This window comes from Solanum dulcamara, chromosome 6, assembly GCF_947179165.1.
Source record: "Solanum dulcamara chromosome 6, daSolDulc1.2, whole genome shotgun sequence".
Taxonomy (NCBI): Eukaryota; Viridiplantae; Streptophyta; class Magnoliopsida; order Solanales; family Solanaceae; genus Solanum; species Solanum dulcamara.
The window spans coordinates 7385338-7405299 of NC_077242.1; the positions used below are offsets into that span (position 1 = coordinate 7385338).

Genomic DNA, 19962 nt, shown 5'->3' on the forward strand with positions numbered 1-19962 from the left:
AATCTTCTTAAATCTTGAAACACGGCTACTTCAAAACAGAACATTTTTTTATGCTCCCCCATTCTCAGTGACAGAGAAATATCCCACCACTGAACTGCCACTAAAATATGTGGGCATATGCTACAAGGTCGGGAACTAGTAAAGTGCCTGTCGATTATGGAGTGGTGCTATTCTCAGAATTCTCCATGAAACTCAGACTTTAGATTAAGTAGAAGCAAGCATACAAAAAGAATGATATTCCTAATCTGGTCACTTTTGGTAGAGAATACAAGTTTAAAAGCCAAATACAAATAATAAGCGTCTCCTTTATCATACACAAAGTCACTTAACTTTCTCCTATACACCAAATAATCACGAAATTCTCTACGCAAAACCTCTAAAATATCCATGTCTTATAAAGTCGACATAGAGCCTCGTTATGTCTACTATACAGCAAATCTTCTATAGAGGTAACATAACAAAGAAGACATAAAATTAACTGAGACTAGAAACATTAATCTCATCTGAAATTTTGAAAGTGTCTGCTGCCCCAAATTTCCTCCGTTCTTCATTGACCGAATTTTCTTCATCACTATCAACCTCATCAGCGTCAGGACTGAATTGACTTGAGGGATCATGTATACTTTTGGCTCTGCAGTCATGGGTAGCAAGCATCTTAACTTGGCCTAGATGAGAAATTTCTACCACAACGGTCTCATCATTTTCAGGTAGGGGTTGCTTCCAGGGTTCCCCATCAATCCTCATGAATGTATGATCAGCTGCACCTTTGTGAAACTCAAACCGGATTCTGTGTGCCTACAAATAGGGAAACCGTAGAGGAAATGAGATAATTTTCAGCGTAAATAGTAGCTCTGCCCATATAAGTAAACATAATTCGCGTTTTCCGGAAAAGATCTGACAAAATGACCTCTGAAGAAACAGGTCATGGTGGCTATCTATTTTCTCAGGGCCACAAGCAATAATTTAGACAGATCTGTAACTACATTTTGCTTTATTACGAAAATCTTTATGGGTCCTATACTCCTATATTCTCTCTGTTCAATGTTTTTTTCCGGCTTTCTGGATAAGTCAGCTCAATGTTTTTATCCTTCTTGTAATACAAGAGACAGTTGATCACTAGTAGAAACAGAAATTTTCATCGGTCACATACTGGCACAAATCTTTGTAACAACCACAATTTATTCCTAACCTGGGCAAGACGTGTCCCATGTCCTTTTGGAGCAAGGAGGACCAATCCGTGCCAAGCATCTCTGAATCCAACAACCTCAAGAAGGCCATCGTCTACAAATGGAGCAGTCAAGTCCCTCTGTCCATTTAAGAATATAAGCACGTCAGTATAACTACAAATGAATAACCCCCCATCATAGAACACTGACTCGGCAAGACAAGAAAAAAAGTAGAGCTATAAAACACTTCAGGAAACAGAAAAAGGTGCGGATTTGGGAAGAAGCTTTGTTCAGAATGCATACATATTGACGTTTCTTGCTGTTTGGTGTTCCCCAGGGATTTAGTCCACCAGAAAAGCTAGGCAAGTTGAGGCATACAATTGACCTGACACTGCATGTAAAATTGGACAACAAAAAAAGAATAGTTGCATGTAAATCATAGGTAGTTCTACAGGAACCAACTTCATCAAGCATAGAGAAAGATGCAGTAACGCAACCAGAAACAGGTTACAGGAAAACAGCAAAAATATTACATTTGAAGAACGATACAGAAAAGTAAATTGTCAAGTCGTCATCTAGGGTTCCTATACTATAACTAATATTACCTGGGTGGAATGTGAAGGTCTTGCCATTCCCCCTGCTTTTTCATTATCTTAACCTTAGTCAGTTGAGCTATGTTCCTGTAGTAAACCAAAATTAGCTGCCACCAGAGACCAGTAAATTATCATAAGGTGTACCCTCATAAGAGATGATGGTAAAATATTCAATCAAGACGTAATTAACTTGAACCGTCTTATGACGAGAAAATTTATTATTTTTCTCAAGGGCTTGTTCAAATTTATAGTCGCTGCGTGGCACAAATTATGAACGGGAAAAATACTGGTTGGAAAATAATGACAACTGCAGAATTTGTAGTTATATCTTTCTATCCCAAGTAATTGTCATGGTTTACCTGGCAAGGGTAATAATGCAAGAGTTCATGTTTTCCCACATTGTCATGTATATAAGAACAACCAATTTGCATAAATTGTGTAGAACTTGCTAACATATTGACTAATTATGATGCTGGCAAACTACTCTACTGTGTTTAAATAAAATGTGATCTTTGGAAGACATTACACTATTTTTTTTGATAACCGTGGTGTCGGGGCCAGCTTTCGCGCATATATTACACTATTTTATGATGAACTAAAAAGAAAGACAATTAAATCAGGAAAAAGGGAGTATCTCCCCAAGTTACAAGAGCAATCATCAAGTTCACATTTTCATGTTTCCGGCAAGAACATCAAAGCAAATTTAGATGGCTATTTAAATTTATCACATAAGAACAAGGTGCCATACACTGACGATACAGATTTAAAAAGTTTAAGCAGATTAATATGTTGTTTTCAAAAAAGCAGCTTTCAATTGAATACAAGAGATCACACACGGTACATGCTTTTTGCAATCTGGGTGAAATTATAGAAATGAATATGGTCAGTCTCAGGAGTCTAAACTATGATGATTATTCCAATTGTGATTTATCTGTTGAAAAAATAATTACTTGCAGCTTACATTAGACCTTCAAGAAGGTGAAGCTTCCAAAAAAGAGAATATAGTGTTGTTGAGTTGCAAAAGATATGGAAGAAGTTGTGTAACAAAACTACATTGCAGACTCACCTCGAAGAAGGATGAACGAGGGGGGCAAAAAACCATCCTTGAGTACATCCTAGCTTTAAATATGAACTCTGTGGAGCAAGAAAAATTAGCATGAGGCATTCCCTTTAAATATTATTTACAGAGTGTTAAGAGATGCTAGAACCTTACCTCAAGAAAAACACGATGCAAATAACTTCATTTGAGCTAGGACAGAGAAACCACAAATTCCATTTAGTTATTACATGGCAATTATATAACTTGTCGCATTAATAATTGTTAATTGCAGGGGCGGAGCTACGATGGTGTAAGGGTGTCCAACTGCTCACCCTTCATCGGAAAATTACACTATATATATAGATAAAATTTTACTTTATATTGGTAGATATAGTATTTTGGACACCCTTAAAAAACAAAAGAAAGCCCGTAGCGCAGTGGCTAGGGCGGTTACGAAACCACACGTCGCCTAGGTTCGATTCCTGGCAGCGGCATCTTCTTTTTTATTATTTGTAATTTACTATCCAAAATTTGGACATCCTTGATGAAATTTCTGGCTACGTCACTAGTTAATTGGTCGATATAAATATAAACTCCACCCCTCCAGACACCCCTACCTAGGAGCTTAACACTCCTGCTTGAGAACCTAAGTGTGGCATTTCTCACTTTGCTTTGCTGCTGACTCGATATCCAATATTATGGTTGGAGGTTGAGGGTCCTTAAAACTGGGGCTATCCCTCATTTATCTCAAGTACCAGTCATTACAAATTGTTTTACTGTATATCATTATCACTAGGGCGAGACAAAAGAAGTAGAATGGTAGACTATGTCCTTAATTACGTAACAAAAAGTGAAAGTTCAGCCATCCTGCTTGTCAATGTGGACATCTGCTTATTGATGTTAATGATCACTCATGGAATATGCAGGCATGAGATGCAAACAGAATTAAGACTCATCCATGTATGGAGTAAACAATGTCCTAAAAGGTTAATAGTCAAACTGATGAACCTCCTAGAAATGATGTTTTCACCATATACTCTAAGAGTAACACTACTATATCCATGAGAGTTCCATATTTGGCAAAGTGCTAAATATAGTTCCCAACCAAAATAGTTCTGGTAACTCCTATAAACGAAGTTTTCCCCATATACTTGTACCATTTATCTCTTGAGAAATATCAAGCATAATCTAATGAATCAAGCATAATCTAATGACTTAGAAGCCATATCGACAGCTATAACAAGCAATTAAAACTATTTATGTGGATCTCCTGAAGCATGTATCATCTAAGATAAGGGTGCTCAACAGATTTACGACATTAATTCACAGGGAAAGCATTAGAAAAGCAGAGATTCTGGAAAATAGTTACTAGAGGCATAAGCAATTAAGAAGGAAAATGTATAATAATGAGATAAAACGGCATACTACCAAGTAGGCAAAAGCACCATATATCTTATTCTTTTCACAGATATTCCTGTATCTTATTAAGCATAATACCACCAACTTCCCTCTGTCAACGTATTTAAGTAAAGGAAAAAAAACCAACTAGGACGGACCTTAATCAGTTTCTTAACCTTTTCTTCTTCTAATCACCAATATTCCTAGCAATATGACTTCAGAACCAACTCATACAAATGTATTTATTGAAATGTTAGGCAATTTTAGAATTTTTTAAGACTTCAAGGATGCATATGCACCTGTCAGTTCGAGGGAGATGTGGATAAACAAATTAGGATAATAAGAAGCATTAGAAGCTTATCTGAGAAAACAGGGAGGGAATAACATGTATTGCATAGTATTTGCATGGATAACACGGTGATTATTTGGTTTGCACAACGATAGGATAAACTAGTTTTATAGGAGGTTCTACAGCACATGAATCAAGACAAAAGCTGCATATGTATTTTTCTTTGATCTATCATGTGTTCTCATCTGTCTCAACAGCGGGAGATGTAAAGCTGGAGTTCCATTAATCAAATTTCCATTAAGCTGATACCAAAACAAAGTGATGGCGTTCATTTTACTTTTTGCATTCTGAGTGATAGAACAGAACATATTTAGCACTCGCAAGATAGTACGTTATACCAAAAATTTTGACTCCTGCTTTCAAGAGCCCAAAGCTTACATCTTCAACTTATCTGTTCTATCACAACAGTCATTAAATTGAGAGTAGTTTCTTTTCTTCTAGATAGAACAAAACAAAAGGTCCAAAGCACAAGATTAAGACAATTAACTTCAAATTAATATGCAAAGATTCAGAGAAATAAACCTAGGAGAAGCTTTATCTTCTTAAATTTTGTTATTCACTTCCTTACCTGATTGACAAGTTGGTTTTTGAATTTGTCAGGGTTCATTTTTCTCTCTGAGTGAAATGCATAAGATACTTGTGCATCCATCCCTGTTAACAGAAAATTCATGTTAGACGTAGTACTAGATGACTAACAGCACAAGCAAAGAAATAACTTCAAATCATAGTCTCCGTAGGTTAAGGCATAAACCCATAGGCATTTTGTTCATATCTATTGGGAATTGTATGTTCTTAGCCGTCGTATTAACGAAAATCAATTACTAATGCAGGATTTTTACGACAAATTAAATCTTGCTTCTAGTAAATATCTATGGAGTCAATTGCACCCGACCTTCTTTCAAGTTGCCCTAATTTAGAGGACCTCCTTTTTTTTCGAATTTAAACTATGAAAAGAAACGGATGAGTGGAACAAACAATCTCTAGAATGAAACTACTTGAATCGAATTTAATACAAGAATTAAGATGAAGACATTAATAGGCCAATTAACTCAGAACTAAAAGTAAGACAAAGAATTGACATACAGAACGGAAAAAATAGGAGACCAAATTCAATAAAAGGTTTTTATATCGATCATCTGAGCCTCAATTCCAAACTAGATGGGTGGGCTAAATAAATTCTCTATTGGTTCCATTCTACAGGCTCATTTCATTCCAAATTAATCTTTCAAGGCAAATTAGATGTTATCCAAAACTAGAGGTTTTAAATCCCACATTTTACTTACTTGGACCTCATGTAAGCATAACAACAACTAGGCCTTAATTCCAACTATTGGTATAGCCAATATATATGGATGGTTTGCTTCCATTGTCTTATGTACTAAGTTAGGTCTGCTGCCAAGAGATTGTCTTCATCAGAAACAACTTCCGTTCATATAATTTTAGGTCTACCTTGTCTTTTTTAGATTACTTCTCTAGTTGATATAAAGATGATCATTTCTAATAGGCATAAAACAGGATAAGCACCCTCGCCTCACACTTGTAAGTCCTATAGCTATTAGATATTATTAAACTGGCTTGAAAATGAAAAGAAGTTAAATGGCTATATAGAATTTAATTCCTAATCAGAAGAACATGCACTTACCCATGCTGAAGTAATTCCAGAAACCTCCACGAAATGTATGGAAACCGTCCTGCGTGGTATTAGGTTAAAAAAAGGAAAGCAGTCGTGGGGTAACATTTGAAACAGACCAAGCTAAGTAAATTGCAACTTGAAAAAGCAAGAAAGTGCGCATGCACACTGATAGACATATGTACGCATGCATATCGATAGACATATCCATATGTTCACTTTTCATTCTTAATCAATGTTAATACATTTGAAATTGGAAATGCCAAAATGGAAATCTTACCCGAATATGCCCCACCATGGGCTTCATATGATTACCCAACTACAAGTAAATACACAAGAAAACTCCTTTGTAAAGTAATAAATTTACTGAATGCAGAAGCTGATACTTGTAAAAGATACTGATTCTTTTACCTATGTTTTACTCTTTCAAATAGCTTCTGGAGGTCGAAATTGATCTTTTTCCACTTCAAGTGATCGAACCACCATTGGAGTACTTAATGGATGTGCTTTGTCCATGTAAAATCTTTTTAAGATTTTTTCAGTGTAGGCAGATTGATGGACAAAAACTCCGTCTGCTAAATGTTCAATTTGCAGACCTAGACAAAGTTGTCTTTCCAAGGTCTTTCATTTCAAATTCTTTCTTTAGATATTCAATTGACTTTTGGACCTCTTCAGGGGTTCCAATGAGATTTATGTCATCAACATAAACGGCGAGTATAACAAACTCTGATTCCGTTTTCTTAATAAAAATACATGGACAAATAACATCATTAATATAGCCTTCATTTATTAAATACTCACTTAGGCGATTATACCACATGCGCCCTGATTGTTTCAGACCATATAATGATCTTTGGAGTTTTATTGAGTATACTTCCCGAGACTTTTTACATGCTTCAAGCAATTTTAATCCTTCTGGGATTTTCATGTAAATTTCATTATCAAGTGAACCATAAAGGTAAGCTGTAACCACATCCATTAGGTGTATTTCAAGATTTTTATGTACAGCTAAACTGATGAGATATCGAAATTTTATTCCATCCATAACAGGTGAATATGTTTCGTCATAGTTGACTCCGGGTCTTTGAGAGAATCCTTGTGCAACAAGGCGTGCCTTATATCTTACAATTTCATTTCTCTCATTTCGTTTTCTAACAAAAACCCATTTATAGCCAACTGGTTTTACACCTTCAGGGGTTTTGGACTACAGGTCCAAAAACCTCACGTTTAGCAAGTGAGTCTAATTCTGATTGAATTGCCTTTTGCCATTCTGGCCAATTACATCTACGTCGACATTCTTCGACGGATTTAGGCTCAAGACTTTCACTATCTTGCATGAGATTAAGTGCAACATTATATGCAAAAACATTATCAACCGTGATTTTAGATCGATCTAAATTTATCTCATCACCGAAAGAATTTATTGAAAGTTCTTCATTTACTTGAGTCTCAGGTTCACTGATTTCTTCAGGAATATCAGGATTACTCAAATCTTGACCTTCTTCAGGAGGTTCTATTGTAGTATCATCTTTATTATTTCTCACGCTTCTCTTTCTAGGATTTTTATCCTTTGAACCCAACGGTCTACCACGCTTCTGGCGTGTTTGGGATTCAGAAGCTATGATACTTGTAGATGGTCCTTTTGGGACATCAATCCGGATAGGTACACTCACTGCAGGGATATGTGACTTAGTTATCCGTTTCAAATCAGTAAATGCATCTGGCATTTGATTTGCTAATTTCTGCAAGTGGATGATCTTCTGGACCTCCTGTTCACATGTGCGGATACGTGGATCAAAATGTGATAGTGATGAAACTTTCCACGCAATTTCTTTTTCTTTTTCGGGTTCCTTTTTCTCTCCCCCTAATGGCGGGAAAATTATTTCATCAAACCGACAATCTGCAAATCGAGCAGTGAATAAGTCTCCTGTTAACGGTTCAAGGTATCAAATTATGGAGGGTGAGTCAAACCCAACATATATGCCTAACCTTCGTTGAGGGCCCATTTTTGTACGCTGTGGTGGTGCTACAGGCACGTATACCGCACAATCAAAAATTCTTAAATGGGCTATATTTGGTTCATGACCAAATACTAATTGCGACGGAGAGTATTTATTATAATGTGTTGGTCTGAGACGTACAAGTGCTGCTACATGTAAAATAGCATGACCCCAAACAGTAATTGGCAATTTTGTTTTCATTAGTAGAGGTCTTGCTATCAATTGTAGGCGCTTTATAAATGACTCTGCAAGGCCATTTTGAGTATGAACATGAGCAACAGGACGTTCAATTTTTATCCCAATTGATAAGCAATAATCATTAAATGCTTGGGATGTAAATTCTCCGGCATTATCAAGGCGAATGGCCTTGATTGGATAATCTGGGAATTGCGCTCTCAATCTTATTATTTGTGCTAACAACTTCGCAAACGCTAGGTTGCGAGATGATAACAGGCACACATGAGACCATCTAGATGATGCATCTATTAGGACCATAAAATATCTAAACAACCCACTAGGTGGATGAATAGGGCCACATATATCTTCATGTATACGCTCTAAAAATCCAGGAGATTCGATGCCGACCTTCAGGATCGATGGTCTGGCAATTAATTTGCCTTGATAACAAGCAGCACATGAAAATTCATCATTTGTAAGAATCTTCTGGTTCTTTAACGGATGTCCAGTTGAATTTTCAAGAATTCGTCTCATCATTATTGATCCAGGATGACCTATTCGATCATGCCATAGCACAAATATATTTGGATCAGTAAACTTCTGGTTTACGATCATATGTGCTTCAATTGCACTAATTTTTGCATAATATAGGCCAGATGACAGAGTTGGTAATTTTTTCAAAATATATTTCTGGCCTGAGACACTCTTGGTTATACCAAGATATTCAATATTTATTTCATTTAGTGTCTCAACATGATATCCATTTCTGCGGATATCTTTAAAACTTAACAAGTTTCTTGGGGATTTAGAAGAAAATAATGCATCTTCTATAACAATTTTTGTTCCCTTAGGCAGAATTATAGTAGCTCTTCCGGAGCCTTCTATCATTTTTGAATTACCAGAAATTGTAGTAACATTAGCTTTTCTTCTAAGTAAATTGGAAAAATATTTCTCGTCTTTAAATATATCATGGGTTGTTCTACTATCAATTACACAAATATCATCGTGATTTATCATTGATCCAAATAAGATTTGAGGCATTTTCATATTTTCTTCACAAAGAAAGTCAATATTATAATTAATACATAATTTATTATACAAAATTTTATTTTATTACATGGATTTAGAAAAATACAAACATAATATTTAATACATACAACAACAAAGAGAATTGTTTAAATATTATCGGGCTTATCAACATTTATATTTACTTCTGAAAAATTAAAGAAATCAGCTACATCCAAATGCATGGGCTCAATATTATCTTCAGAGATAAAATTTGTCTCTGAATTATTTTCTGCCCTTTTCAGTGATGCCTGATATAGCTGAACAAGGCGCTTTGATGACCGGCAAATTCGCGACTAGTGCCCTACACCTCCACATCTATGACATATTGTTTCTGAATTATTCTTCGGTAAAGCTTCTGGCTTTTTTACCCTGCCTTTTATATTGCTGATTATTTCTCGGTGTCAGCCGAGCATCATGATTAAAATTTCTTTTTTGACTACGACCACGACCACGACTGGGGCCATGGCCTTTCTCGTTGGTTAGAATTTACCTGATTCACTTCAGGGAGTGGCAAAGAACCAACGGGCCGACTATCATGATTTTTCATTAATAATTCATTATGGCGTTCATGATAGTCGGCCCGTTGGTTCTTTGCCACTCTCTGAAGTGAATCAGGTAAATTCTAACCAACGAGAAAGGCCATGGCCCCAGTCGTGGTCGTGGTCGTAGTCAAAAAAGAAATTTTAATCATGATGCTCGGCGGACACCGAGAAATAATCAGCAATATAAAAGGCAGGGTAAAAAAGCCAGAAGCTTTACCGAAGAATAATTCAGAAACAATATGTCATAGATGTGGAGGTGTAGGGCACTAGTCGCGAATTTGCCGGTCATCAAAGCGCCTTGTTCAGCTATATCAGGCATCTCTGAAAAGGGCAGAAAATAATTCAGAGACAAATTTTATCTCTGAAGATAATATTGAGCCCATGCATTTGGATGTAGCTGATTTCTTTAATTTTCCAGAAGTAAATATAAATGTTGATAAGCCCGATAATATTTAAACAATTCTCTTTGTTGTTGTATGTATTAAATATTATGTTTGTATTTTTCTAAATCCATGTAATAAAATAAAATTTTGTATAATAAATTATGTATTAATTATAATATTGACTTTTTTTCTTTGTGAAGAAAATATGAAAATGCCTCAAATCTTATTTGGATCAATGATAAATCACGATGATATTTGTGTAATTGATAGTAGAACAACCCATGATATATTTAAAGACGAGAAATATTTTTCCAATTTACTTAGAAGAAAAGCTAATGTTACTACAATTTCTGGTAATTCAAAAATGATAGAAGGCTCCGGAAGAGCTACTATAATTCTGCCTAAGGGAACAAAAATTGTTATAGAAGATGCATTATTTTCTTCTAAATCCCCAAGAAACTTGTTAAGTTTTAAAGATATCCGCAGAAATGAATATCATGTTGAGACACTAAATGAAATAAATATTGAATATCTTGGTATAACCAAGAGTGTCTCAGGCCAGAAATATATTTTGAAAAAATTACCAACTCTGTCATCTGGCCTATATTATGCAAAAATTAGTGCAATTGAAGCACATATGATCGTAAACCAGAAGTTTACTGATCCAAATATATTTGTGCTATGGCATGATCGAATAGGTCATCCTGGATCAATAATGATGAGACGAATTCTTGAAAATTCAACTGGACATCCGTTAAAGAACCAGAAGATTCTTACAAATGATGAATTTTCATGTGCTGCTTGTTATCAAGGCAAATTAATTGCCAGACCATCGATCCTGAAGGTCGGCATCGAATCTCCTGGATTTTTAGAGCGTATACATGAAGATATATGTGGCCCTATTCATCCACCTAGTGGGTTGTTTAGATATTTTATGATCCTAATAGATGCATCATCTAGATGGTCTCATGTGTGCCTGTTATCATCTCGCAACCTAGCGTTTGCGAAGTTGTTAGCACAAATAATAAGATTGAGAGCGCAATTCCCAGATTATCCAATCAAGGCCATTCGCCTTGATAATGCTGGAGAATTTACATCCCAAGCATTTAATGATTATTGCTTATCAATTGGGATAAAAATTGAACGTCCTGTTGCTCATGTTCATACTCAAAATGGCCTTGCAGAGTCATTTATAAAGCGCCTACAATTGATAGCAAGACCTCTACTAATGAAAACAAAATTGCCAATTACTGTTTGGGGTCATGCTATTTTACATGCAGCAGCACTTGTACGTCTCAGACCGACACATTATAATAAATACTCTCCGTCGAAATTAGTATTTGGTCATGAACCAAATATAGCCCATTTAAGAATTTTTGGTTGTGCGGTATACGTGCCTGTAGCACCACCACAACGTACAAAAATGGGCCCTCAACGAAGGTTAGGCATATATGTTGGGTTTGACTCACCCTCCATAATTTGATACCTTGAACCGTTAACAGGAGACTTATTCACTGCTCGATTTGCAGATTGTCGGTTTGATAAAATAATTTTCCCGCCATTAGGGGGAGAGAAAAAGGAACCCGAAAAAGAAAAAGAAATTGCGTGGAAAGTTTCATCACTATCACATTTTGATCCACGTATCCGCACATGTGAATAGGAGGTCCAGAAGATAATCCACTTGCAGAAATTAGCAAATCAAATGCCAGATGCATTTACTGATTTGAAACGGATAACTAAGTCACATATTCCTGCAGTTAGGGCTGAACACGAAAAATCAAAAAACCGAACCAAACCGATAACCAAACCAAACCGGAAAAAAACACGACATTTATTTGGTTTGGTTTTTAAATTTAAAAACCGACTATATTTGGTTTGGTTTTGATTTCAAGTCTAAAAAAAACCGAAAAAACCGAACCAAACCGACTTTATATATACATATTTTAAAAATTAAATTTGTATATATATGTGTGTGTATTTTAATTTTTTTATGAAAAAAATACAATTTATATTGATTTTTTATATTTTTGATCTTGGGCCATTCTTTTGAATTATACTAAATAAAGTAAAAATAAATAAAATATAGACTTCATACATAGAAAAGCTACTCACAATTACAAATAGTAAAACTTTAGGTGAGTCATTCTCTATTATTAAACATGTATGCGTCAATCTTGGCTAGTAACTACTGGCTACAATGAAATTTATAATAAGAAAATACTTTTGAAATTTATTTTCTGTTTATTCAAATAGTGACTACAAGGTATTTTAAAAACCGACAAAAACCGAAAAAACTGATAAAAACCGACAAAAACCGAATAGTAAAAACCGATATCGTTTGGTTTGGTTTGGTTTGACAATTTGAAAAACCGACTCAATTGGTTTGGTTATTTTTTAAATAAAAACCGATCCAAACCGAACCGTGAGCACCCCTACCTGCAGTGAATGTACCTATCCGGATTGATGTCCCAAAAGGACCATCTACAAGTATCATAGCTTCTGAATCCCAAACACGCCAGAAGCGTGGTAGACCGTTGGGTTCAAAGGATAAAAATCCTAGAAAGAGAAGCGTGAGAAATAATAAAGATGATACTACAATAGAACCTCCTGAAGAAGGTCAAGATTTGAGTAATCCTGATATTCCTGAAGAAATCAGTGAACCTGAGACTCAAGTAAATGAAGAACTTTCAATAAATTCTTTCGGTGATGAGATAAATTTAGATCGATCTAAAATCACGGTTGATAATGTTTTTGCATATAATGTTGCACTTAATCTCATGCAAGATAGTGAAAGTCTTGAGCCTAAATCCGTCGAAGAATGTCGACGTAGATGTAATTGGCCAGAATGGCAAAAGGCAATTCAATCAGAATTAGACTCACTTGCTAAACGTGAGGTTTTTGGACCTGTAGTCCAAAACCCCTGAAGGTGTAAAATCAGTTGGCTATAAATGGGTTTTTGTTAGAAAACGAAATGAGAGAAATGAAATTGTAAGATATAAGGCACGCCTTGTTGCACAAGGATTCTCTCAAAGACCCGGAGTCAACTATGACGAAACATATTCACCTGTTATGGATGGAATAACATTTCGATATCTCATCAGTTTAGCTGTGCATAAAAATCTTGAAATACACCTAATGGATGTGGTTACAGCTTACCTTTATGGTTCACTTGATAATGAAATTTACATGAAAATCCCAGAAGGATTAAAATTGCCTGAAGCATGTAAAAAGTCTCGGAAAGTATACTCAATAAAACTCCAAAGATCATTATATGGTCTGAAACAATCAGGGCGCATGTGGTATAATCGCCTAAGTGAGTATTTAATAAATGAAGGCTATATTAATGATGTTATTTGTCCATGTGTTTTTATTAAGAAAACGGAATCAGAGTTTGTTATACTCGCCGTTTATGTTGATGACATAAATCTCATTGGAACCCCTGAAGAGGTCCAAAAGGCAATTGAATATCTAAAGAAAGAATTTGAAATGAAAGACCTTGAAAAGACAAAACTTTGTCTAGGTCTGCAAATTGAACATTTAGCAGACGGAGTTTTTGTCCATCAATCTGCCTACACTGAAAAAATCTTAAAAAGATTTTACATGGACAAAGCACATCCATTAAGTACTCCAATGGTTGTTCGATCACTTGAAGTGGAAAAAGATCAATTTCGACCTCCAGAAGAGGATGAAGAAATTCTTGGTCCTGAAGTACCATATTTCAGTGCTATTGGTGCACTTATGTATCTTGCTAACGCAACTAGACCTGACATAACATTTTCTGTTAATTTGTTAGCAAGGTATAGTTCATCCCTAACGCGAAGGCATTGGAACGGTATCAAACATATTTTGCGATACCTGAAGGGTACTATTGATATGGGTTTGTTTTATACTAACAAAGGTTGCGCAGACCTTATTGGTTATGCAGATGCAGGTTATTTATCAGACCCACATAAAGCTCGATCTCAGACAGGTTATCTGTTTACACACGGAGGGACTGCTATATCATGGCGATCTACAAAACAGTCCATTGTTGCTACTTCTTCAAATCATGCTGAAATAATAGCAATTCATGAAGCAAGTAGAGAATGTGTGTGGTTGAGATCGATGATACAGTTCATCAAAGAAAGATGTGGTCTAGAAAATAATGTTAAAATACCCACAATTATATTCGAAGACAATGCCGCGTGCATAGCTCAATTGAAAGGTGACTTCATAAAAGGAGACAGAACGAAACACATTTCACCAAAATTATTCTTCACACATGATCTTCAGAAGAATGGTGAAATTGATGTACAACAAGTTCGTTCAAGTGATAATCTTGCAGATTTATTCACAAAGGCATTACCAACATCAACTTTTGAGAAGCTAAGGCATAAGGTTGGAATGCGCCGTCTCCAAAATATCAAATGAAGCTTTCATCAGGGGGAGTAAATACGCGCTGCACTCTTTTTTCCTTAACCAAGGTTTTGTCCCACTGGGTTTTCCTAGTAAGGTTTTTAATGAGGCAGCAATTAAGACGTATTACCAGATGTGTGTACTCTTTTTCCCACTGAATTTTTCGTAGTAAGGTTTTAACGAGGCACCTTACACGTGGACATCCAAGGGGGAGTGTTAAAAAGCAAGTTGGATTGAATGTCCACTTGCCTACTTGCATTTAACATGAATAAATTATTTGCAGTGATTATGTTCTCCTATATAAGGTGCCTCTGTTGGATGTTGTTAACGGTCAATTTGATTAACACAAGACTTAAAGGTGACACCTAGATTTATTTATTTTATTATGGAGCAGGACTTTACAGAAGCAGAACCAGGTTTAATATGCTATCAGCAAAGACATATAACACAACAAAAGAAGAAAGAAAAAATGAATACAAGTGACCAAGATCTTATGGAGATACAAAAGATGGAGCTAAACTATATGAAAGTGTGTGTTATCCATGTTAGAGAACACACTTTCTTTATACACAAAAGCACTAACAGATAAGGATGTCTTACCACGTTTAGTTCATCAGATGGAGAAACCCGGTGAAAGGCATGTAAAGAATGAGGCAATTCCAGCGGTGCAACAGGATCACAAGAACCATCTTTTAGTGCCCTCATCCTCATAAGAATGTGCCAACTGCATAAAGCAAATTCTTTAACACAAGTTGGTTGAGAATGAGCAATCATGATGCACCAATTTTTTACTATGAAATTACTCTACTGCTATAATACTTCAAGAAGTGTCTGCAATCGAAATATATATACCATACTAAGGGCTTGTTTGGATCGGGAACAAGCTATCCCGGGATTGATTATCCCACCCTCAATATGGGTAAAAACAACACTACAATCCCAGGATAACCAATCATGTGATAAGTTATCCCGAGATTTTATCCCAACCAAACATGGGATAAATTCATCTTAAAATTAATCCAATGATTAGTTATCCCTTGTCTCTCGTACCAAACGAGCCCTAAGAGTACAGGATATAACAACAATAGAAAATTTCCCAAAACCTTGAACTTCCAATTGTTTTGGAAGAGTTTATTATGGTTGTGTACAATAAACAAGAAGGCATTTAAATCAACATAAAAAAAATTCTTCTTGTTAAGAACCCAATATGTCAATTATCACAAGAAATAGAATATGCAGAAATCTGTTCCCTTTACCAATATTGGATAATAAGCACAAAACGATGATGTATACAGCAATCTTTTCTCCAGTGCAATTTAGATATGAACCAGTAGAAAATGGATAGACCGAGCCTTAACAGCATGTTATGCTGTTCCAATTCTCTTTCAATGGAAGCTAGAGCTTTCACAACTTCATCAACCAAACTATAATATTCCTTGACTTAGCTAGAGACCAGAAAAATATTGTCCAATTTCCTTGAAAAGATAGATCTTTAAGGAGGATCCACATATTATTACACAAAAATATATAGTTATATCAATCCCATCTTTGCATTTGTTGTTATATTTTATTTCTTTACTTTTGATTCAAGAAAAACAATAACAGTATATAGTGAAATGAGACCCCCAATGTCTGCACTTAAATTAACTATACATCACAAACTCTCATCTCTTTAATGTATAAACAAGATATTCAATTTAAGATAGACGATACATTCAGCTTGTACCACTGCCAAGAAGTTTGAATAAAGAATTAAAACTTGATCATCAAGGGATAGAAAATAAATTACAAATATCTCAGACAGGCCACAATATCACATATGAACTAACAAAATAACCTGTCCATCTTCATTTCCTTTGCATTCATTACTTGCTTCAAAAAAGAGATGACAGAGTTAAGGTCGGTCCCTGGATTCTTCTTTCCCTGTCAATCACCAAAACTGCACATCACATAAAGTATCTTTCTCAATACTAGACACACTGTATTATAGGAAAAAAAAGACTTTTACTCTAACTCCTAACTAAATGAACATGTTTATGAGCAATATTTTTGTATAAACGGAGTCCATGTTGTATATAGATATATTCAACATAGTGTAAGAAAAACTAGGATACAATTGCATAGCGAGACACCGGGCAAGCAAACTGAGAACTTTTGCACCACTATATTGAGAGCTACAATTTACATGAAAATATCCTTCATAAATCTAGTGAGTCAATGGTGTCTGCGACAGATCCATACCCAGCCAAAAGCAAATGGAAGGTTATTTCCAGTTCCCAAAGGTACTGTCGCAATTGGAGGTGGCTGAGATAGCTTGAGATCAGATACAACTCCGAGAAGCCAGCCAGCCGTGCCATCTCCACCTGCAACCTAATATATATTCAACGTCAGTAATTTGTGCTGGATAATAATCATCTGGCCCTCTGGTGAAGTTATGAGAAAATCTGTTAAAATCATGAACCAAATCAAAGAATTCAACTCACGATAATTCGCATTCTCTCTTCAATTTCGGCGGCAAATCGATCACCATTACCCTTGAGCCTTTCTATATTCAAATAGAGCCTATGTAAAACACTATCAGGAGCTTCTTCTCCCAAATCGAAAACCTGAAAAGTTATGTAACAAAAGAATTATATAGAAGGGAAAAAATATATGTGCATGTTCACAAAACAGTTAGCTTTGTTAACCTCAGGATTGGGGTGCATCTATACTAGTAAGTAGGAGTGTGTGTATTAGCTTGTTACCCTTTCTAGTAGGCGTATTTCTACTCTTGTAGGTTCTTCTTCTTTGATTTATGCTACTATCTGTTGTTTTGTGTAGATCGACTATATGATTATTGTTGTGGCATTGTTTGCTACTATATGTTGTTTTTGTTATTTTCTAGTATAGCTTGTACTTCCGTGACGTCTTTTTCTAAACTGTTTTTGTTATTTAGCTGAGGATCTATCGAAAATAACCTCTCTACCTCAACTAAGGAAGAGATAAAGTATGCGTACACTCTACCCTCTCTAAACTTCACTCTATGGGACTACACTGACTATGTTATTGTTGTCATGCAGTTAAATCTTTTGCCTATGTGAACCAAGGGAAACAGCTTAAGTACCTGATATTTGTTAAGAAGATGACGAAATGTACGTAGAAGTTCTCCTCCAAGTTGACCTCCACTTTTAGAGTTGACGAACACTAGGACAGGGCATTTAGGTACATCAGGTAAACGTAAGCTGTTGCTCGAAGCATTCGGTGCAAGTATATAGGTAGGAATATAGAAGTCTCTATGGATGTTGTTATTGTGCTCGGACTCAGAATCCGCCATTAACTCTAACTGCAGCCGCATTAACAAATAAATTACTCATAAATAAGCAAAACACAAAGAACTACACACAAAAGGTGAAAATGAAGATCAAAAGAAGGTAAAAACTGCCATTATCACGTCTTTCAGCAAGGAATGACTTCAAACACACTCAAAATTATGGAAATTACTCTGTTCAAAGGCCGTAAGAGGAATTTCAACAAATACGTATCCTGCAGAAAACACTGATTCCTCATATCGATCTAAGTCAAATTTCTTCATACAGTTAAATTCAGCACATAATCAGTCGTCTGACATTCACTTTGACTTCTGTAAATCTAAATTCGCAAACATTTCTACACGCAATTCAGATAGGAAACGACGATCAACAACTAAAGCAAAGCGATTGAACTCGTGCAAATTCGATTAAATTAAACGTTGCTTTATGATTCAAAACTGTACAAGACGAAGGCGCCAAGCAACGAAATTCGAATGAGAAGAATCAGAAGATTTACCTGAGAAAGAAAAGTATATGAATCAACCTATGTATGCAGAGAGATATTCGGAAGAATCAGAAATTAGGCGTGCGTCAACAGTAAAGGACTTTGGGCGGAATTCGGATCTATAAAGGAGACGGAAGGAAGAGGAAAGACGCGTGATGGCACCGTGTGCGAGTGAATTTGACTGATTCGTTGAACTTTCTTAACGATCACATTGGCCTAATATATTCTGGATAACAGTCTTAAAACTTAATGGAGTAAGTAAAAAAGAATGAAAAATTGAAAATGATGCTTAATGAATGCCCAATTATATGATGAGGAAACTGTAAGGGCGCTTTCCTTTTTGCACGTTAGTTGGCTGCATTTTGACATTTCCTCTACTGGCCTTTTTTGTTCCTTATATTCACTAATTGTATGCAAGTTCTATTCAGAGTTTTTCTTGTTACGAAGGCGCCAAGAGAAAAAGCGTAGTGGGATTTGAGACAAATCAGAATCTTAAAAACGTCTTTTTAGACTCACATCACACCTAATCCATTAACGGATTTTCCTCATCTTTCTTTGTCATTTACAATGGTGGTAATAACTTCCGATATTTAGTCCAAATCATCCTCCCTGGATAATTGAATATTGAGACATTTTTCATGTTTCAAATTAATTTAATTGTGTTAGAAAGTTAGTGGAATTTGGTTGTTCGAATTCTTTTATTTACATGGGCCCCACTGAAAGTGGGCAACCCACTAATTTTCTCTCTTTTTCTAGTCTATATATTGTCATACACGCAGAAAACAGAAAATACATACTTCCTCTAAATTCTCTCTCTCTATTTATTAATCTTTTTGTTACTGTTTTTCCTTTTAATTGTTAAACTAATATATTTCTTAACACGTTATTAGCACGAGGCTCCAGCTATTTTTTTTAGGTAACAAAAAGTGGTAAGGATTTTATTTAATTTTATTTTCATAAAATGGAAAATATTTCAAAACTTGAATTTGTGGCTCTGGATATTTCTGGAAAATGATACTCCTCATGGGCACTAGATGCCGAAATTCATCTAGAATCGATGGGTCTAGCAGACACCATCAAAGATGATAACACGACATCTAGTTAAGATCGTGCAAAAACTATAATTTTTCTCCGCCACCATCTTGACGAGGGGCTCAAATTACAATATCTTACATTAAAGGATCCCCTGAAATTATGGAAAAATTTAAAAGAAAGATATGACCACCTGAAGTTAGTCATGCTTCCATAAGCACGTCATGACTAGTTAAATCTGAGACTAATGAACTTCAAAATATAACTGAATATAATTCTGCCTTATTTAGAATTATAGCTCAGTTAAATTTATGCGGAGATGAAATCACTGAGCAAGATAAACTCGAAAAAATACACTTCACATTTCCACCCGCGAATATGCTCCTGCAGCAGCAATA

At 35.5% G+C, this 19962-nt stretch overlaps 1 protein-coding gene across 1 annotated transcript; it reads right to left on the bottom strand.

Annotated features, from left to right (window-relative positions):
- Window positions 1–212: 212 nt before the first annotated feature.
- On the bottom strand, window positions 213–18895 carry LOC129891723 (diacylglycerol kinase 5-like). The gene is made up of 13 exons (XM_055967179.1): window positions 18545–18895; window positions 17844–18062; window positions 17224–17346; window positions 16982–17110; window positions 16578–16663; window positions 15341–15464; window positions 6188–6236; window positions 5114–5196; window positions 2826–2893; window positions 1772–1846; window positions 1470–1557; window positions 1190–1306; window positions 213–795 (listed from the first exon to the last, which is right to left on the bottom strand). The coding sequence occupies exons 2-13, from the start codon at window positions 18051–18053 to the stop codon at window positions 475–477; spliced, it is 1473 nt and encodes a 490-aa protein (XP_055823154.1). The 5' UTR covers window positions 18054–18062; window positions 18545–18895; the 3' UTR covers window positions 213–474.
- Between the last annotated feature and the right edge of the window lie 1067 nt (window positions 18896–19962).